Source organism: Cephus cinctus, unplaced genomic scaffold (genome assembly GCF_000341935.2).
Source record: "Cephus cinctus unplaced genomic scaffold, Ccin1 Ccin1_scaffold0215, whole genome shotgun sequence".
NCBI classification, from domain to species: Eukaryota; Metazoa; Arthropoda; class Insecta; order Hymenoptera; family Cephidae; genus Cephus; species Cephus cinctus.
Genome location: NW_014332933.1, coordinates 3,569,199 through 3,589,408, shown reverse-complemented (window position 1 = coordinate 3,589,408; position 20,210 = coordinate 3,569,199). Strand labels below are relative to the sequence as shown.

At 34.6% G+C, this 20,210-nt stretch overlaps 5 protein-coding genes across 17 annotated transcripts in view; 2 read left to right on the top strand and 3 right to left on the bottom strand.

The window, feature by feature from the left end:
* Positions 1-4,369, top strand: part of LOC107265198 (E3 ubiquitin-protein ligase TTC3) — a 16,494-nt gene extending 12,125 nt beyond the window's left edge. The window contains exons 14-24 of the mRNA XM_025082595.1: positions 42-763; positions 843-1,117; positions 1,197-1,289; positions 1,362-1,515; positions 1,588-1,981; positions 2,052-2,313; positions 2,393-2,479; positions 2,560-2,678; positions 2,769-2,888; positions 2,953-3,149; positions 3,221-4,369. Coding sequence (XP_024938363.1) covers positions 42-763; positions 843-1,117; positions 1,197-1,289; positions 1,362-1,515; positions 1,588-1,981; positions 2,052-2,313; positions 2,393-2,479; positions 2,560-2,678; positions 2,769-2,888; positions 2,953-3,149; positions 3,221-3,310 — 2,513 coding nt within the window. The 3' untranslated portion in view covers positions 3,311-4,369. The remainder of the gene's footprint in view (positions 1-41; positions 764-842; positions 1,118-1,196; positions 1,290-1,361; positions 1,516-1,587; positions 1,982-2,051; positions 2,314-2,392; positions 2,480-2,559; positions 2,679-2,768; positions 2,889-2,952; positions 3,150-3,220) is intronic.
* Positions 4,143-7,842, bottom strand: LOC107265200 (jmjC domain-containing protein 5). 8 transcript variants are annotated; one of them, XM_025082598.1, is made up of 9 exons: positions 7,709-7,842; positions 6,266-6,880; positions 6,030-6,174; positions 5,813-5,957; positions 5,571-5,745; positions 5,320-5,484; positions 5,033-5,250; positions 4,801-4,956; positions 4,143-4,740 (listed from the first exon to the last, which is right to left on the bottom strand). In XM_025082598.1, exons 1-9 carry the CDS (start codon positions 7,728-7,730, stop codon positions 4,483-4,485), a joined length of 1,899 nt encoding a protein of 632 aa, XP_024938366.1. In that variant the 5' UTR covers positions 7,731-7,842; the 3' UTR covers positions 4,143-4,482. The 8 variants fall into 8 exon arrangements, with proteins under 8 accessions (XP_024938366.1, XP_015589895.1, XP_015589896.1 ...); XM_015734409.2 differs by lacking the exon at positions 7,709-7,842 and adding an exon at positions 7,497-7,629; XM_015734410.2 differs by lacking the exon at positions 7,709-7,842 and adding an exon at positions 7,216-7,352.
* Positions 6,434-10,794, top strand: LOC107265204 (BTB/POZ domain-containing protein 17). 2 transcript variants are annotated; one of them, XM_025082602.1, is made up of 4 exons: positions 6,434-6,554; positions 7,752-8,018; positions 8,087-8,227; positions 8,308-10,794. In XM_025082602.1, exons 2-4 carry the CDS (start codon positions 7,920-7,922, stop codon positions 9,571-9,573), a joined length of 1,506 nt encoding a protein of 501 aa, XP_024938370.1. In that variant the 5' UTR covers positions 6,434-6,554; positions 7,752-7,919; the 3' UTR covers positions 9,574-10,794. The 2 variants fall into 2 exon arrangements, with proteins under 2 accessions (XP_024938370.1, XP_015589909.1); XM_015734423.2 differs by lacking the exon at positions 6,434-6,554 and adding an exon at positions 7,237-7,447.
* Positions 9,846-13,447, bottom strand: LOC107265207 (glutathione S-transferase 1). The gene is made up of 6 exons (XM_015734427.2): positions 11,911-13,447; positions 11,701-11,840; positions 11,573-11,631; positions 11,370-11,511; positions 11,167-11,284; positions 9,846-11,088 (listed from the first exon to the last, which is right to left on the bottom strand). Exons 2-6 carry the CDS (start codon positions 11,833-11,835, stop codon positions 10,856-10,858), a joined length of 687 nt encoding a protein of 228 aa, XP_015589913.1. The 5' UTR covers positions 11,836-11,840; positions 11,911-13,447; the 3' UTR covers positions 9,846-10,855.
* LOC107265202 (putative thiamine transporter SLC35F3) lies at positions 11,911-20,210 on the bottom strand. Of its 5 annotated transcripts, XM_025082600.1 has the most exons (13): positions 20,071-20,210; positions 19,493-19,642; positions 19,145-19,407; positions 18,930-19,079; positions 18,499-18,846; positions 18,274-18,402; positions 17,999-18,188; positions 17,832-17,921; positions 17,608-17,737; positions 16,202-16,231; positions 14,683-14,984; positions 14,507-14,523; positions 13,560-13,696 (listed from the first exon to the last, which is right to left on the bottom strand). In XM_025082600.1, the coding sequence occupies exons 2-12, from the start codon at positions 19,629-19,631 to the stop codon at positions 14,510-14,512; spliced, it is 1,785 nt and encodes a 594-aa protein (XP_024938368.1). In that variant the 5' UTR covers positions 19,632-19,642; positions 20,071-20,210; the 3' UTR covers positions 13,560-13,696; positions 14,507-14,509. The 5 variants fall into 5 exon arrangements, with proteins under 5 accessions (XP_015589903.1, XP_015589904.1, XP_015589901.1 ...); XM_015734415.2 differs by lacking the exon at positions 14,507-14,523 and having other exon boundaries at positions 13,505-13,696; XM_015734417.1 differs by lacking the exons at positions 14,507-14,523; positions 14,683-14,984 and having other exon boundaries at positions 11,911-13,696.

The following is a 20,210-nucleotide window of genomic DNA, read 5'->3' as shown; positions in this document are numbered from 1 at the left end:
TGTTTAAATAATTTTAAATAACTACTTTTTTTCCTTTACAGGAGAATGTATGGTCTCCAATTATAATTCTGGTACTCCGGATCAAGAAGTTTCACCTAGAGATGAAGAAGATGGCTTCTTACCGACTGATTTTATATCTTTAGACAATAACATAACTTCAGATCAAATAGAGGCAAGTACAATCTCAGATGTAAAATCAACAGACGCTGTCTGTTCTTCTCAGATCAACGAGCTTGAAGTGATGACTATTACTGAAGATACTGAGATATGTCATCAAGCGGATATTAAAAAAAATCCAAGTATCGACGCTGATAAATTACAAGAATCGATAGCAAATAAAGAACATATTGTTGAAGAGTCACAGATTAAGGATGTCATTGCAGCTACGAATGACAATGATTTCATAGAGTCAAATGACATCTTGGATGATAGCATACAGAAAAAAGAAATAAAAGAACAGTCGGAATTGAAAAAGGAAGCGGAAGAAGTACCTTCCGGTGATAATAATTACTTCGAAGCAAATGAGGATTACCCAGAATCAACAGTGGAAAAGTGCACAGACTTCAATGAGTTCACATGGAATGAATTATTTGCGGTATATACGAATGAGATTGACGATACAAACACAGTTCATAATAAAGAAAAAAAATCACCCGTGAAGAAAAATGATATAAATGCTTTTAACGAATGCGAAAACGCAGATATGGTAGTAGAGGTTTTGAAATCGAAAGATCTGGTTCGCAGTTCAACGATGCATAAAATGGTATTTTTTATAATGTACGTTTCGTTAAGGAACCGTATTGTAATACAGGAAAATCTAAATTTTAATATTTCGTTGTAAGGATCAAACGAAACGAAGTACAATGGAGTCTAGGAGGATAAAACGTAAGTACAGAACGATCGTCAAAAGAAAGGGAATGTCCGTTCCGCGGGTACGTTGGATCAAGAAGAAGAGAGTTACGATAATAGAAAATAAGAAGACGATGAAAAATGAAATAGAACGATTAAAAAAAGAAAATGCAGAGTTGTTGGAAAAGCGCAAAGAAGAACAAGAGAAGCTACATGAAGAATTAGAAGATTGTAAAAGAGTCATACAGCAAAAAATATCCGAACTTAAGTAAGTTTAATTATAACGTGAATTACTTTATTATGCATATCTAATTGAGACTTGTTACGTAATGTCATAATTACTCCAGGATGACTAAAGATAACGAAATTCATAAGAAACGAAGCTTTTTAAAGAAATGTTTGGATTCACAATACAACTCCAATATGATTGCACTAGTTGCGTAAGTAATTTCTAATCCAATCTAAAACATTAAATTTATATACATATACATCACCTTATGATTTAATTTCAGAGCTGTTAATCAATTTCGTGAGTCATTAGCCATCGTAGGAGGGATGCAAGACTTATTAGAAAAGATAACAGCAAAACGTGTCTTTACTGGCGGTGCAGAAGTTGAATGGCAACAATTGATTGCCCATATTCAATTGCAATCGAATGTTTTGGATGTAGGATTACAATAGTTTCAGTATATAATATAATAATGATAAGGCTACGGTTACAATGCCGATTCGTTTCAGAATGAATTCCTCAAACTCAAAGCCGACTTGGAATTGAATGAAAATGTCGAAAAAATGGATTTATTTTCGTTACAATTACAAAATGTGCATACTTCACCACTTCGAAATTTATCAAAGATCGTCGAAACAGGATTTCAGTCATTGATTATGCATTATAATCGTGTTATACAGCATATACAAATGACTAGACCTGGTGCCTTGATGAATATGCCAGTCCAAAGACCACCGTTAATGCAGCAACCTTATATAGGTTATCCATTGCAATATCCGCCACAAGTGGCAATGCCACGAAATTCAGTAATAATTCAAAATCAAGGATTACCTCCTCGTATTCCAATGCATTTAAACGCATACAGAATGGAGGGTAACACCTTAATGCAAAATGTCCAACAAGGTAGCTAATTATAGTTTCAATCTATAATGATATAGAAAAATTATTGTTTAATATTATTTTACTTTGATAGTGACTCCGGAAAATGGACAACCCCATATTTCACACCATAAAGGCAATGATAATACAGTTATAAAAAAAGAGGATACTCCTAAACAACTTGAGTCAGTTAGTGAAAATACTGAAGAAAATAATGCAGAGAGTCAAGAACAGCTTGATCTTTCAAGAGAAAGTGCCGAAGAGCTTCCAAGTGAAAATACCCTGGATCTTCCTACTAAAATACATTCACTGTTTTCATCAAATATTCCGGCGGAATTGCTTTCCGAAGGCACAAAGTATATCTATAATTTATCAAACAAAAAATATCAAGATGTAGCATATAATTTTTGTGTTACCTTTTCATTATTGTTTCAGGAAAAGAAAATCGCGGAAACCAAAGAAAACTGTTTTCATTGACGATGTCCTGCAGCGTTTGCGGAAGAAGTATATCGGTGTGCTCGAGTATGTTCTATAAAATTTTGTTCTCAATAATAAAAACTATACTATAATTTTGATTTTATGTAATTAATACTTTTATCCAGATCCGATCTACTGGATAGTATATTGGATGTGCGTAGGCAGCACAAGTCATTAACTGGAATGAAGGTGTCCGTCATTATTGAGAAAACAGCACCGTTCATTGAAAGACGTCAAGTTGCTCGTACGAATGCACAGTTTTTTTTTATATTTTATAATTATTCCTGCATGGATGATTTTCATTTACTTGACCATATTATTTTTTTTTTTTTAGAACTATGCGACTACACGAGGCCGATAAAGACCGAATCGGCGGAAGTGTTTGTTTCTCCATCTCATACAAAGAAAAAACGTCGTGAAATAGTAGTACCATCATCACTCACAACATCGCAAAGTACTATTAATGATACAACGTTCCCCTTGTTATCATTATTAATTTATGGTTTTATATTTCACAGATTCACAATTAAATGTACGGAAAGCAGTTGAGCAAGGTGGAACAATAAAGAAAAATCCATGGGAGATTATAAATGATCAACGTAATAAATGGCAAAAAGAAAGTCAAGAAGTTGAATGTAATATTTGCATTGAACCCATGATAACCAATGCAAAACCTATCTATACATTAAGTTGTCAACATGCTTTTCACAAATCGGTAAGATTATTTGAAAAAATCTATCCGACTTGTCACAAGTATATGTAATAATGAAAAAAATCTGGTTTCAGTGCATTAAGAGTTGGTTCCGGCACAACCAATCTTGTCCAACATGTCGCGTTCACTGCACAATAGACGAGGAATTTCCACCTTTACCGTAATAAGTTTCAGATGTTTCGTTAGTCACATACAGATAAGTAAAAATGATTTATGACGTGATATATTTTTTTTTTTTCATTTTTTACGTATGAAATACTATATTTTTTATACAATTGCTTACTGCGTACGTCATATCTTAAGAGAACAATAATCAACCTAATTTTTTTTCTTTTTGCTCTTGTTCCTAAACTCATATTTCACATGCGTTTATATTAAATGTAAGCCAATAATCGATACACACAGGGCCTCATAAAATAAGTTCAGTCATACTTCATTGAATGTGTTCTGTCTTTAGATACATAGTTTGTTGTGTATTATCACATCTTTTTCCTTTTATTCATGACCTCAACAAATCTAAAGCAGTCAGTCGCAGTGATATAACAAAGACATTATTATTAACAGAATATCTATTTTTTATATTTTAATAATAAGTATTTCTATATTTTTTTATAATCTTACTAATGTTCTTATAAAAGTATTTACCGTTACCATGTTGGAGTAACAACTCAGTTAGTTCCTTGCGTATGACATTATTAAGTTAAATAAAGCATTCACATGATGTGAACATGTTCTTGACCAAAGTTAAAGGTCCATTTTTGATTACCATATTAATTAAATTTGATGTTCCGTTAAGTATCGTATCAAATTAATATAAATGATCTGAATTGCGATCAAATTCCATGATAAAAGATCAATGGAAACTGGGAATATCAGGATCCATTGTTAATCGGTAAGATAAAACTATACCAGCGTTACAAACAAGTTATCAGTTTCATTCAATGAAATATAATGTGAACAGATACAATTAATCCTATTCAATAATCACTATAAATGTTGAACAATAACTACTCCGTTTAATTGTCGATTACAACTGATTACAACGAATGTTAGAAACATACTGATTGTCACGATGACACTTCTAGCCATACAAACTATGGTACTAACTCTAACTAAGATTAACAAATGCTCTTAACTTAACGTGTGATTTAGTTATATTATTTTACATGTGTAGAAAAGTTAAATTTTGATTTAATGCAAAAAATACATGTGTATATCCATAATATGGTGTATTTTTCGCGACACATGAAAATTATAAATATTTGATAAATTTTCATAAACATAATTGTCCTACTACTTTATTCGAAAATGCAATTTCAAGGAGAATTATTATTAATTAATTCCACCAGAAACTAATAGAAAAACTTGGTGTCAATCCAACGACATGATGCCACCATCCAGGTGGGATGAATAACATTTCTCCAGGACCTAAGTAGCATAATGAACCTTTAGCTTTCTTAAAATTTGGCCATTTCTCAAACTCTGGGTTCATAGGATCAACCTGGGCAGTATTAGACAAGAGTCGCGTATCATAGGGATATAAGTTCAGACTATCCTCTGGACTATACAGTATGATTCTCTTGTAACCAAATACCTAAATAAATTTTGGGTTAAATACTCTGAGCCATTTTTAATCTAGAAATTAAATGCGTACCTGACATAGTAAGTTGTTTTTTGGATCATAATGTAAAGGAGAGACTGTACCATTTGGACCAAACCAGACATTTATATCAGGAATTGATGCTTCATCTTCTGTGTCAGAAAAATTACAGTAATCCGGTATTGCAAAATCATCTTTTAACTCTGGTATCTGTGAACGAAAAATGTTTCCTAGCATGAGTGATTGATTTTGATTAATCGATTAACTACTTGTTTTTTATATTGACCTGTTCAAAAAGCTGATGTTGAGCTAAATATCCTACTTTATCGCTTTTTCCACATATGTGTGAACGAATGAAGTCTGAAAAAGATATTAGATGCTGGGTCCAATCTTCTTCTGTGTAACGAGAACCTATTTCAATAGGTACTGTCCGAATTCCAGCTATTCTTATTAAATAGTCAGGGTTCTGCCATAATTCTAAAGCTTTCCAATGTTTCATACAACCTGTGAATTTTAATTTTTTTTTAATGATGAAGCATTTGTAGAATCATGCGAAACCTATGCTACAATTACCTTCTAAAACCGCTGGGATTTTGGGCATGAATATTTCTCGGTAGAATGTTTCCATTGAAGGTTCGTTATAAAGAGTCACTGGAGCAAATCCCGGAAGTAATATCTTTGATATTTCTTCATTGTTGATTAATGTTGTTTTATAATTTTCAGTTTTTAATGTTTCCTCTATTGTGATTATAACATAATTGTATATCGAGATTAAGGACAAGATATTTTATCCTTAAGTGACTATTTTTAATAATTCCACTTACCAGGTAATAAATTATTTAGTTTTGAAGCCATTGAAGTTAATAAATTAGGAGAGCATGGAGGTGGTGCTCCTAATAAAATACCTTTATCTACCTGTTTAATGATTTCTTCTAATATTTTTTGTTTATCTGCTGATTTCTCGCTTCTACTTTCATATTGAATTTCTAGCAGGATGGACTATATAGAACGAAATCAAAATAAATTGACTCATATTCAATTTGATGTTTATAATAGAATTGTATACCTTTAAAATAGTACAGTATGAGTAACAGTATCTGTATTGAATTGGAACATTTTTCCAATATCCTGAATTAAGCATTTCCCATGTGCGATCTAAGCAAGCTTCAATTCTTAATAGTGAATTTTCCACCCACTCAATAGTCAGTTTTCTTCAATGAATAATGTCAGTTATATCATTTTATAAAATGCTTTGCATTTAAGTAAAAATTTTTTATATTTACTTGCTGTTCTCATAGGAATACTTCAATTTCACTAATATTGAAATCAAATGTACTTTAATTTCACTGGGACTGTTTTCTTTAATATCGTTTGTCAAAGCCTCCCAAGGAATAGAACTGGTAGTTACAGGAGCAGAAAACATATTCTCTGAAAAGTGTATACAAGGAAAATTACAATTTCTGTTGTAAGAGTACAAATTTTAATTATATATAAATGCTTCTTGTATACACTGGTTTACTTAGGTATGGCCATTGTACTATAATAAAGTCAGCAATGTAGTACAGTATCTTCCCAGTTAACGAAAAGGTCTTCACTCTGCAGAAGCTTTCGATAAACACTATTTTAGTTCTACAGATAAAGAATATTTTCAAGAAGAATGCTACCATACATAATGGTATGCAAGTACCAGGACCATTACACAAAATAAGGTCTGGTTTTTCTTTCCAGAGAACGGGTATTGAATCAAGAATGGCTACGGTAGTTGTCCAAATAGCTGTAATATACGACTGACGGACTTCCCGACTACGGTATATCTGAACAATCCTGTAGTCCTTGTTATCTAATTCTAACTCCTTTACTTTATCTCCACTAATTTGGTCTGTACGCGCCTGTACATATATTCTTGGTGAATAATTTTTCAAGTCAATCTGAGAAACAATTCGTAACATCTCTGCAGTGTGTCCTCCAGAGCCCAATATTATTAATGTTTTGGCTGGGTGTATTCGAGATCCTTTTTTAGGCATTTTTCCATTTGCAAAGAAAATTAAATACAGTACCCTTGCTTGGAAAGTGATTAAAGCCAAAAAAAATATGCCTAGGAGATTGATAATCATAATAGTCTGATAGTTTTTACCTGCAAAGAACAATATAAAATCAATTAATATATATCAAATGTATTTAAAAAATTGCTATTCAGTAAAATTATGAATTACTATATTCTACATTTGTTTCAAGTTTTTAAAATAGAATCTTCAAATCCCTCTTTGATTAGTAGCAAATGAAAAGGTATTATTGGGCAAGTAGAATAGTTTAAATTTTAATAGTGGTATGTTCATATATTATGAATTATGTTGTATTATGTTGAATTTAATACCATTTGCGTGTTAAAATAATTGAAATATATAATGATCGACTATTGAAAAATGGTACGCTGGGAAAGTACAAGGAAATTATATCAAGCTTTAATACCAGTTACTGGAAACGTTCGAACTCGAACAAAGAACTGATCGGAGCGCTCAAGTATTTTGTGAAGTTTACAGCGCCCTTAAGTAGTGAATTTTGTAAAAACAGGGTGTAAAGCTGTCCATAAAAAAACCTGATAACACAGCTGTCGTACGAGCTTCAGTTTACTTCGTTCAAGACTTCAAATTAAACGAAGTGTAACAATTTCTTGTATACTACATACATATAAGATATATTGGTGAGATATATAACTTTACTGTATAATAATGTGCATGGTTGATTCTAACCTGTAACGTTATGACAGTAGTAGAAAAAAAGACGATTATTTAAGAAATAGCGTTTGATGTTAAATAAATTACAAATAAAACGGATTCAACGTGGACACAATCATAGCCAGTAATTTTCTAGTGTATCAGATCGATGCCATCTGCTGGAAATCATGAAAAGTCAATCTTTATATAAAAATGTCATATGTTACGTATTCAGTCATTATTCGTACAAAATAAGATTAGTTGATCCATTATTTATATTTTTCATTGTAGAGCGAGTCGCCACGTCATCACACAGTACTGAATTTGAATGTCAATTTGTCACTTAACCAATAATTTTACATCATTGGCTTGAAGTGCCGATCTCAATGTACCAAGGAAAATAAATACGGTTTCAAAACGTCGAGACATGTGCAACTGCTACGAAGTACTTTCAGATGGATGACAGGTAGTACAAGTATGGATCAGAGTAAGAAAGCTAAGGGGTCTGGTAGTGAATCCAGCCCCGGAAATGAAGCTGAAAGTTCACATTCAATAGAGGTATGCTAGACAATAGATGACATATATATTTAAGAAGAATTTGATTTTATATGTTCCATAATTTCCAGGTAGATAACTCAAGGTCAGTCCTACTCAAAATAGCTACCCTGTATGCAGAACGCCTCATGAATGATATCTGCCTTGTAGTAGATGGTGTAGAGTATCCAGCACACCGCCTTATTCTTTGCGCTTCTAGTGATGTTTTTCAAGTAAGATATGAATGTGTTGATACTACCAATTGACTTATAATCTTAATACTATCGTAAACGAATGAAATATTCTCCTCCAGGTGATGTTAATGAGTCCTCAATGGAGCGAGTCTCAGGAAAGCAGGGTAACGCTACAAGAAACACCACAATGTGCAGCCATATTCAGTGAATTTCTACGTTACTTCTACACTGGACAGATAAGAATTAATTATGGTGTAGTACTACCAATTTTATCCTTAGCCGACAAGTACAATGTCAAAGATTTAATTTCATTATGCATCAATTACATGCAAAGTCATATTGCAGTAGCAGCCACACATGGGACTCTAGTATCGTGGCTAGAGTACACCTTAAACTGTGGCCATCATGATATTACACAAATGTGTCAGAACTTTGTTAAGTGGAATTTTGAACTTGTAGCAAAGACTCCTGACTTCGGTAATTTTGAATTGGACGTTCTCGTATCCTTATTACACCAGAGTAGCTTAGTGATCAAAGACGAGATGACATTGTACGAATGTCTGGAGTCATGGTTGGATCTTCAAGTGAATCGCTTGAGAACCCAATTATCACCAGCAGAATTAGAAGCGACATTAGAACAGTTAGTAATTGCAATAATGACACCCGTTAGATTTCCCATGATGTCTCCTCGACAATTAGCAGAGTTACTTTTATCACCATTAACAAAAAAATATAAAGAGTTCTTTGTCGATCGAATGGCTATTGGAATGTATTTCCACTCAGGTCAGCACGAAAGAGTAAAAGAAGTCATTAGAAATGAAGAGGATAGTGCTTTGCTCTTTGAACCAAGACTCTACACAGTGGATACATGTAGTTCTCTGCTGACCATTGAAAATTTTCATAGCCTACCATCATATCACACCAGAACCCTGGTATTCTCGAGTCACTCCTATCTAGCAGAGTATGCAGGTGACCGAGCTTGTGAATGGGTCGTAGACATTTACCCTAAGGGTGTCTGGTTCAAAAAGTTCTACCTCATAGTATGGCAGGGTACGGTTGAGGTACCAGAACGCGTGATACGCTCAGTCAGGTTGTCATTGACATGTAGGGAACCACCACAGAATCGTGAATCTGATATGAGGGTGAAGGTGGGTGTCTTGTTCTATGGACTTCAGGATGGTGTTGAGCATATTGCCAGGGTAACTGAAGTGATACATCGATTTAGTGCGGATGACCGTGTCCTGAACTTAGACGATTTGTTGCCGTTTGAGGAACTCAATCCCCAACAGGGTTCTGTTCCTTCTGGGACTGCTATCTCACCACTTCTTGTAGGTCCCAATAAAGACATGCTCAAATTGCACATTGTTATCTCACCAGCTGATTAAAATCAATTTGATATTAATGAACATTAGATCTTCGCGTAATTGAATTATGGTGCTTTTTAATTCGTGGTCAACAATCAATATGTAAGATACAGTAGACACGATGAACAAAGATTCTGACATACATGGGTTAATATAAAGAGAAATGGCACTTTATTTATTTTCATTCAATTGTACTTGAAAAATACAATAGGGCAAGATAAAGTATGGTATCTTATATTACAAAAACGTCAGGTGCAAGGAGTGTAGGTATCAATTGAATTGCGTGTTTCATATTGAATAATGAAAAGTCAAGTATATTTAGCATAGCTTTTTCCAAACGTACACCTGTAAGGCGAAATAATGTCTCAGTATAGAAAAAGAAATATTTTCCGTTTGTTTACTTCTAAATAAAATTCTAAATAGCTACTTAAGGTAGGGAAAGAAATTTGCACAGTGACAGTGTATCTTAGTATATGTAGATTTTGTGAAGATATTGGATAATAAGAATTATTAAGAGTTTACAAATTTTATTTATGATAAATTCATAAAATATTTAAAGTTATTCTACTAAAATTCCATAAAATTGGAAAATAACTGACAATATGCATATTTATTATACTAGTTCGTTATCAAACATTGCATAAAAACATCAGATTACAACCTATATATTTGAACAAATCACCATTATTCTTAGATTTTTCATATAGCATACTGTCACAGTGGGCGAAAAGATACTGCAAAACTATAATTGGGAATTGTATTAAAAAACAAGGATTTATATATTTAAAGATATAAGGACAACAACTTTATGAATTAATTTATACGTTAGAAGATATTAACATTTGTTTCTTGTTTTTTCGAGCTGAAATAGCTTCTCTATAAGAAATATCGTTTCGTAATGACATGTCACGAGCACTGTGCAGTGCCGTAAAAATAAACTCCATAATCATAAGAATTGTGTACCTTGAAAGTGAATGGTGCGATAAGAGAAGGGATTCCCTGATATCAGACTGACACAAGTATAATTGCGATAACATATCGTCACACTGTAGCGTCTGACATAATCGCAAAAGAATAAGTACACACATTTTAAATTGCAAAAATATTATGTATCACCTAATTGTTTTAATTTGACCAATTGTTCCTTCTCGAACTAATCTTGTCACTTAGTGATATAGATTTATGATAAAAATATTGCTATTATTGTACTGCCAGTAATAAAAAGAAATTGTATTTGTTATAGATTGGTGGATTCTTCTTTGTTTCCTGATTGTTATCTAATAACTGTAAACTTTCAAGAAATCTATTTCCTCACGGGATGAATGGGATGATCCATGTGAGATAAATCGGGTGGATTTTTCTCAAAATGACTAATCTCACGCATCCCGCCAGCAGCGATTTCCCAAAGATCTGGATACTTTGTTTTAAAGTTGTTGTACCATTTCTCTACGCGTGGCCATGGTCCCAGTTTGAAGTCAATAGCCTCCAGGCACATAGTGGCTGTGACTAATGGAAAGTCGGCAATGGTCAAGTCATCTGAAGAATAAGGAACAATTATAAAACAATTAGATATTTCATTTATTTTAAAATACTGTAATGCAATGGAATACTAACTTCCAGCTGCATATGTTGAATTATCACGTTTTAGATAAGTCTCGAATATATCTAAGCCCATCTTCATCTTTTTCAGACCCAAAGGAGTTCTTTGATAATCAAAGAAAATCGGTGCCATCTAAACAATGCATATATAACTTTGTTATCTAAGAGACAAATACTATAATATCTAACACTACAAATAATAGTATGTGGATACTCACCACATACTCAGAAATGTTACGATAATAGAGAGCCAAATTGAAGCACAGTCTATGATTGACAATGGCTCGTGATTTTGGATCCTTAGGATAAAGCTTACCAGCCGTATCATATTTATCACCCAGGTATTGCAAAATGGCATTGCTACAAGAGATATTTAACTATCATACTCTATTTTATCATAATTACAATCGAAATACTTTACCTCTCTCCCATAGTAAGATCATCATCCACCAGAACTGGAATTTCTTTTTGTGGATTTAACTAAAGTATGAAAAATTTGTTTAGAAAATCGACACAAGCTTACTCTAGAAAAATTATCAAGAAAAATACCTCTTCATATTCCTTAGTCATATGTTCCCCTTTGCCAAAATCCACATCAATCAATTCATAATCAATTTTCAAAGCTTTCAGTGCCTGTCGACAGGCAAGAGAAGGTGGTCCATCGGATACTGAGTACAGCTTCATATTTTCTAAAACAAGAAACGTCCAATTAATTTCTTTACTTTGGTGATAAATATAAATAGAAAACGTCTTACTAACAATTCAGATAGTACGCCCGTACTGTCTTCAGCAGGAATGAAGTCGCGAGATAAAATCACGAACATGTACTGGAAACACCTTTCACTTATTCCTCCCACAAGGTCTGATACGGTAATACAGTCAACTTTTCTTAAAGAGGTGTTCCATAATTTCACGTTTCCCCTCCACGCTCTGTCTAAGCCTTCTTGCTGCGAGGGGAATGACTCCTCCTTTCTATATTGAAGTGTTTGGTCCTTACCTTCATAGGGCGCGGTATGGCAGTGAGTGTTCATACCTACCGACCATGCCTGTTTATCATCTTAATGATAATCAGTTTCTGTTCAAGTTCGATTTTCTCTCATAATAAATTAGTTTTACCATAACTAGAATCCACCTTAGATATTTAACGATGAATCACGTATATTCTTGTACTCGATGAGATACACTAGAGTAACGATATTTATACTGACAAATATAATAACACCCGCATTAGTCTCTTGTCGGATAATTGACAGCTATATTGAAATATTATAACCGTTGAGAATATATCTTTGAGAAAAATAATATATATATAGGATGTTACTTCGCGTGTAGTCTTAACTATAATGTATTTAGTTAATAACACGTATTTCTCTTTAACTATTCCAAATCTGTGAAACATAATAAAATTTATAATCCGAATGAGCAATACATTTTTTGAATCTCCTCATCAACGTAAGAAATCGTGAATAATCTTATTACACTTAAATGACGACTATGAACACCTGATGAACAATTCAAATTAATTATTTTTAGATGGTTGTACGTTAAAATGTACTAAATATCAATTACAAGTCTCCCTAAGATTATTTACGAGTCTTGTAATTGTCTAATAATAAGATACATACGACACCTGGCACACAACTGAGAAAATTGCGTTTAACCCCTTCGACGACAAACAGAATTGAATCAGTTTGTATTCCAGTGGACAAAAAAAATGTAACTGAATTTCAACAACTGGAATCTAAGGTATTTTTGGGTTCGCTAAATACAAATTCGAAGTAAAAATTCTAAAATTCAAAATGAATCCAATATTTTACTGAAAAGAACGACATTACGCCACATAGCGTCAGTGCCGTCGAAGGGGTTAATTACTGAAATCTTGCATCCCTTATTTAAACATAATATTCGCTATGCATGCACAGGTACGAATTCGAGTCTTCAAATAATAGCCGGCTGTTCCAGAATAGAACGTTTCCATTAAAAAAACAATAAGTCCTTTGATCGAAGGTCGCTATTACATTATAAAAAAATTGAAGAAAATCGACAGAATTGTACTCTTATTATAACGTCATGAAAAGTTACGAGATATTGTAGCTATATATTTTCACAACCACCTTGTATCAACTCATATAAATATGTCCTTGTATTTCCTCAGCCATCATCATAAACGTCGATCATCCCTGTTTCCGGAAACGCATTGACTGAACAATATGTCAAGAAGAATTCAATCTCCTGTGTACATTTAACAAGAAGACTCAGACCACCGCACAGCAGCGGCTGACAATATGATATAATTCTGACTCTATTGTCAATTTTCATCTCTATATTAAACATACTCGCGCTACCTAATTCACTAGACGTGGACCAGATCATCGAGAAATCAAGATCGGCTATGCATTTGATAGTGAAAGATGACAACAATGGACTCGGTCACCGAACCCTTCCGGAAGGCGAACGAAGATGCGACTTTATATATCCGGTACGATAATCAATTACGTCACGTGATGTACCGCCTGGCACCCCGTGCCTGTGTCTCCTGCTCCATCTGAAAAGAAATCCAATGATCATTAGAATTTTTAAAAATCTTCAAACATTGATTTACCAGTTAGCATGCAGACCACTCTGTACCTTCCGTATCTCATGGATTTATTTATATCCTCGTTTTTATACTATTATCTAACATACACTGAGAGACTGATAGATAGATAGAAAGAATGATAGATAAGTGAATAGAATATAGTTTTCTTGTGGAAAGAAAAACAAAAAACAAACATTGAATATCGCTCTTATGACAGACGCCACGATGCTTCATTCCATATGTATATATAGCACATTCAAAAAGTCATTAAGAATATTTCTAAATGATGTATTAACGTATCACTACGAATTTACGAGGATTACGGTATTCACGCTGACTTTATCACTGTCTAGAATATGGATCTGTAGGATCTTCACGTCTCTTATGATATATACTATTATATAAGTACATCTAGAAAGAATATATATTCTGAACTATACCGTAGCCGTTCAAATTGTACACTATATAATATACATCGAGATTACAATACCTATTAATTTATTACCTGGTAGTTATACTGATAAGGTACATACGTTTACATACACCTGGCAGATACAGTGTGATCTAATCGTTATAGCAGCACTCGGTGATACCTCGGCAATGTAATTTATACTCTAGTAATATATATTTCAATAGTTTCAATATATCAAGGACCGTTAACATAGATCTGATAGTAAAAGTATATCCGACAGAAGAGTGATAATCCTTTCCCAAATAGTGAAACGATTCAGTAGAGTCTAACGATGTTGGTTTTAAAAAAATGTGTAACTCCCTTACTCATCAGTTCTGTAATCCTTATCGCAGAAGGTTGTCAATGAGTTGATCAGTAAGTGAAACAGAAAGTTAATATGTAAGGAGGCACAGAGAGATAGAGCAGTGCCATCGGCAAGAAGCTACCAGAAAGCTTATTATTTATTGAATCTCAATTTGGTTAAACGTATTTTAGGTCATACCTTGTTGAACTTGAGGGGCGATGAACGAACGATGATGGTTGTTAGTAGTGGTTGAGATTGAGGTAGGGACGCGATGCGAGGGTTCTGAGGATGAGGAGATGTTGGCGTTATGATGATGGAGGATGTTCGTGGTTGAGGTGGTGGTTGTGTTGTTGTTGGTTGCGGAGAGTGGAAGGAGGGTTTGTCCGTCGCCCTGAGAAGAGGAGACCCCGTAGTTCCGACGAAATTGACGATGCTGGATCGATTGTCTCCGGCTCCTATTGACACCCCTGTCAACCCCACGATGCTGCGAACTTGTCGTACTGCATCAACCCCATTGATTCGTTCGTAGTAAATTATACAGACCCATTGTGATACTCTTACTGCATTCTTTACAGAGCATTTTACAACCCCTACGTACAGTGTATTGTACTTTAACGCGAGCAAATCCCTAGACGAACTAGTATGATTTCTGCCAATTAGTTATAATGTAGTAATTTTTATTTATTCCTTCCTGTTTTTCTCCTGATTAATAATTGCTTTTCTTATGGTTGCTAACTTCATAAGGATTGTTATTACAGTCGGATCTGCGATACTGACAGATTTCGATGCACGAAGCTTCGGGCGCTGACCGTTTTACCTAACCTTTTTGTCTTCCAATCGCGTATAGTTGGAGAGAGTGGTCTCCCTAGACGAAGCAATGCGCTCCACAGTAATTTGTAATACATAGAGGGTGCATGCATAAATAGCCCCGTGTGGCCCCGTGGTTTAGCGACGGCACTGTTAACGCTGTCAGTTTCAAAGGTTATTAAACGGTCAGTGCCGGAGGTTGGCCAGTGCCACAGGTGTCAGTGCCACAGGCCCGAATGTACTTGTTGCACTCATCATTAATGAATGGGTTAATTGGATGCTGTTTTAATTTCTTTTCGCCTTTTATTTTTGAATGACAGCTCTCACGCATCTAATTCGCTTTAGGTACACTATGATTAATTTGTTCGTATCTTATACTTGAAATTTGATACATTTAAGCTCGTTATGTTGTGTGATCGCATGAATTTTGTGATTTATAAGAAGTGAGGATGATTAATCATGCCGACAGGTCGAAGAGATAAGCTCATGCACGTTATTTTTTTTTGTAAGCGGTGCGCACCTCAAACTGACGGAAATTAATTAGTAACGAGAAAGTCCATGCACCCATTGATAGTATTATTCTTGTTTGCAGATTACCGATAATTCACCTCTATCCTGGTTTGATATTATTTTTTTTGTTCCTGTCTTCACTTTTAAGCTCACTCTTAATATCACTATAATATTTCACTATTGACATTATAAAGAAAAGATACGAAATACACGGACACTTCACTGCTCAACTTAATTAACTGTTGGGTTATCATTGTTAATGCGTATGATATGAAGTAATGTAATCGTGCGCTTGCTTCCGTAATGGCAGAGAGAAAAATGAATTTTCGAATGATTCGACTTTTTAGGTGAATTTTCAGTACGATCAAGCAAACAAGATATATGCGATGTATTTTCTTACCTTGTACTGTGACTCATGATGACTATGTTTCTGTAACAGCATATAATGGATCCTGATTGTTGGGAAGCGAGTGATGAAGTGTCGATATCGATTCACACACAATAAATAAACAGTTCAGGCAATGAACTTTTATCAGACTGTCCTTTCGAACATAATGTTTCTCTTAATAGTTCAAGAATTGGATCCCTTGTTGCATTGCATCACACGGTAATAAGTTAACCTCAATATTTCGAAATCTTTACCAACTGATTATTAGTACATACAAAATACAAATCAACGGGGTGCATTAGACTTTAACGGTGAAAACATTGAAGTTAAAGTGATTTAGTTATGGCAAAAAGTGGTGCACGATTAACTAAATTTGTATGTCCTAAATGTGCGTAATATGCCTAACACAGTCTGATTTCAATGATAGAGCAAGTGTAGTTCATTACACCGAAAGCATCAAATATTAATTTCGTAAAATTAGCTTACTTTTAGTTGAATTTAATTTATTGAATACTTATCATTATTGCATGAACTGTCGTGATATTGTTAACACCGAAGGTCATGACGTGCTTTCCCTTAAAGATATATGGGTCAGAAGTATACAATAAGTGAAAATTCTAAATTTTTATATATCATAATTATTGATGTTGATATCTATACGAAATTTCAAGGCTTCTCACGGACTATTTAAAAAAAGATAATTAATGAAAATTGGGATTGTTGTCCCAGTGGCCAAACGTAACTTGTGTATTGATAATTCATATACTGACATAGTAGACTCTCTCTTGACGCCCCATACATCCTTAATAAAAATGAAAGGATATAAATGTGCTTTTAGAAAATTCCCCTTTGCTCCAAAGTATGTATGTACACTTTTCAATTTAATCGATAAAACTCGACTAGTCCGTAATTACTTATCCAAAAATAAAGAATGTCACTATTGGAAGTTTCTAAACGAGAGAACAAGTACGAGAATAAATAGAATTTCTAGAGCTTCTAAAGTCTTACGTTAATCAACTATAGTACTAATAGTATGATATTGACAAAAAGCATATATATATGTATGTTCCCACGAATAATCGCGAGACAATCTCAAGATATTTAACATACACTCGATATGAAAATTTAACTTATACTTTGAGCAGACTGAAAAGATGGTGGAAGAGTGTAAAAGTAAGTAATATATATATATATAGGCTATCTTGTCAAGCATAATCCTACTTCAGTGAGACTACGCGCTGGCCTCTATTTTGGTGCAAAAGTAAACGACAGTTGGATATCCTTGCAAGAGTATATATATATATAGATATAGGATGTATATATAAAACTCTAAGAAAACTAAAGACTAAGGAAAATTAAGTGTAGAATTAAAATGCATACCATGAGTCTGTTATGTGACAAAATTTTTAAATACATACCGAAGTAGTCTCGTTATGTAATCGGGCCAGTTATCCGGAAACATCACGAGGAAGAATCCAACAGCAATGAGGATCATCCCTGCCAACTTCATTCCCACAAAATGGGCTCCATACAGAACCACGTCCAGGGCTGTAAAAGAGCAATCGTGTATGAGTAATGGTAGAAAAAAAAAGTATTTCAATCTTGTAAACGCATCGGAAATTGTATTATCTGATTATTATACCGGCAGATACTGGTACAGCTGTGATTAATCCCAGGGTGATGAAGAGATCATAGGTCAATGCGATACTGAAGTTGCCCAGCATATTAGCAACTGTAATAATAGAAGGATATATGGTAATTCCTACTCGGTAATACCTTATTCATCAATTCAATTAATTAATGACTGACCTAAATGTAAAATACTGGCTGCAAGTAATGTTGCCCATGGTAATCTCGCCCAATGAACACTTTCTGCGCCCGAGAAGTACAGAGCCAAACACACGGGCCACAGTAATGCAGCATTGCACAAGCCGATGAGTGAAAAAAATAAGGACACCTGACCAAACGTCGTTTCGCCTATAACTTTCTTAAACAGGACCTGTATAAGAGAGAAAATGTTTTTTTCATAATTTTATTTAAATTACTGTATGAGTCTTGTATGCTGAACCTGTGAAAAATTCTACCTTATAAACGGCGGATCCTGCAGCAGCAGAAGCTGCCAAAACGACTCCACCCAAAGTTGGACTTCCTGTGATGCCATCCATATAAGCTAAGAGGGCAATTCCGGTATCACACAGAATGACTGCTACTATCTATGGATTTTCAAACAATTATTACATCTTTTGACTTTGGCATCTTTGTTTAATTTGATAGAAGGTACTTAAAGAAACAAGAAAGGTAATACTGACCCTTACACCAACAAACTGTTCATGCAAAATGACCCATGACAGAAGATAGACGCAGGACACGTTGGTGGCAAAGAGTGCCATAACATCAGTAGCCAATAAAATTCTCAGAGAATGAATATACATGTAATTAGTGGCAACCCAGAGTCCGCAGAAGAGGCTGCACCTGGTCAAGAAGCGTCCACCAGTGAAGCCTTTATCTCGAAATCCTCGCAGACTTTCCGCAACGATTTCCGAGGGGTTAGAGCACTTGGTCCTAGCAGCTCTGCAGATAAAGTACACTGGGAAGTACAGTACAGCCCAGTTTGTACAAAACCACGTTGTGAAGAACGGAGCATTGTATGGAAGCACCTAACAAATAAGAAAAGTTCATGGCATAAAATACTAGAAATCGTCACTCGTATCCCACTGACAATATCATTTCAAATAATTACATGGTGATGAGGATGTCCAGTCACTGATGAATTCAATGATGGCGAATACTCAATACTCTCTGGTTTGCGAAAGAATAAATATCTAATACAGTGAGTAGCACCGACCCAGCTAGCAGTTACACATATAGTAACACATACTCCAAAATATATCTGCAATTAATAATGTAAATATCAATGCATAATTAATAAAAATTACCTATCTATCTAATATCTACCTTTTTGGCGGATTCCGCACAGCAGGACGCGTAGCAGGAGGATGATGAGCTTTGTGGATGTTGGTAATTAACGGCAGGGTTACTTATGAGGCACGAGGGTGTACTTGGACCTTGACTTTGTCCTTGTATCTGACCACCTCCACCTGGACCTCCAGGACCACCCCCACCGCTGCCAACCCCAGAGCCAGTTGTTTCTACTGACCTACAGCTCGATCCAGAATCACCACATGTTACTGCTGTACTGCAACCTTGCTGTTCACAACCTGTAAAGAAAAAGAGGTTTGATTAAAACATACAAATTGATTATACCTTATCGATTAATTATATTCGCCAAATAATCTTACATACCAGATGTGTCTAGAACGACTTGCACAGGACTTGCGTAAGGACCGTTGTTCCGTTGATCCTCGCTAAGGACTATACTGGGTGCTCTGGATCTTCTAGGATGAAATATTGTTGGTATCTCACCAACTCCACCACTGCCCATTTCTGAGTTCACTGAAATTATTAAAATTAAATCAATTATCATTGAAACCTCGTATGCTTATCACCTAATGGCAATCAACTAACGCGACTCATAATTTATTCATGGTTTCTGAATTATCACAGTGATTAGAAGTTGCGTGCAGCACAGTAATTTCATTTGAATCGATTGCACGATACATAAAAAGGAAAGAACTTCACAGGGTGCACGTAAAATACCCAACGATTGTCACGCTAAGAAAATTAAAGCTAGTCCCTGTAGTAATCCAACAATTTTGAATCGTTAAACTCAAAAAAATTACAAAAAAATCACCCAGCCATCCCAGTACTACCAATTACAACAATAAAATTCAACAGAATCTTCCCTCCTAATTACATTCAATTAATCGATCAATTGAAAAGAAATCTAATATAGGTAAACAATATAAAAACAATTTCTCTACCTCAATGATTATCCCAGCTGAGCGTCCAGTCAAAGAGGTGCAGCCCCACTTGATACGTTTCCATAATCCATCCTAGATGTCAATATCACGTTGCACAGGCACCATTGGCATATAAATATCACCAGTATCCACAGGGTCGA

Excerpts from the sequence above, each read along its gene's own strand:
- LOC107265200 (XM_025082598.1), bottom strand. The coding sequence starts at position 7,730 with ATGGATCAACTAATCTTATTTT. Across the intron at positions 5,746-5,812 it reads CATACTGTACTATTTTAAAG|TCCATCCTGCTAGAAATTCA; the intron begins GTATACAATTCT and ends CGTTCTATATAG. Across the intron at positions 5,485-5,570 it reads ACTAAATAATTTATTACCTG|AGGAAACATTAAAAACTGAA; the intron begins GTAAGTGGAATT and ends TAATCACAATAG.
- LOC107265204 (XM_025082602.1), top strand. The coding sequence starts at position 7,920 with ATGACAGGTAGTACAAGTATGGATCAGAGTAAGAAAGCTAAGGGGTCT. Across the intron at positions 8,019-8,086 it reads AAAGTTCACATTCAATAGAG|GTAGATAACTCAAGGTCAGT; the intron begins GTATGCTAGACA and ends CATAATTTCCAG. Across the intron at positions 8,228-8,307 it reads CTTCTAGTGATGTTTTTCAA|GTGATGTTAATGAGTCCTCA; the intron begins GTAAGATATGAA and ends ATTCTCCTCCAG.
- LOC107265207 (XM_015734427.2), bottom strand. The coding sequence starts at position 11,835 with ATGAAGCTGTACTCAGTATCCGATGGACCACCTTCTCTTGCCTGTCGA. Across the intron at positions 11,632-11,700 it reads TGACTAAGGAATATGAAGAG|TTAAATCCACAAAAAGAAAT; the intron begins GTATTTTTCTTG and ends TTCATACTTTAG. Across the intron at positions 11,089-11,166 it reads TTCAACATATGCAGCTGGAA|ATGACTTGACCATTGCCGAC; the intron begins GTTAGTATTCCA and ends CTTATTCTTCAG.
- LOC107265202 (XM_015734415.2), bottom strand. The coding sequence starts at position 19,631 with ATGGGCAGTGGTGGAGTTGGTGAGATACCAACAATATTTCATCCTAGA. Across the intron at positions 18,403-18,498 it reads AACAGTTTGTTGGTGTAAGG|ATAGTAGCAGTCATTCTGTG; the intron begins GTCAGTATTACC and ends GAAAATCCATAG. Across the intron at positions 17,738-17,831 it reads AGCTGTACCAGTATCTGCCG|CCCTGGACGTGGTTCTGTAT; the intron begins GTATAATAATCA and ends GCTCTTTTACAG.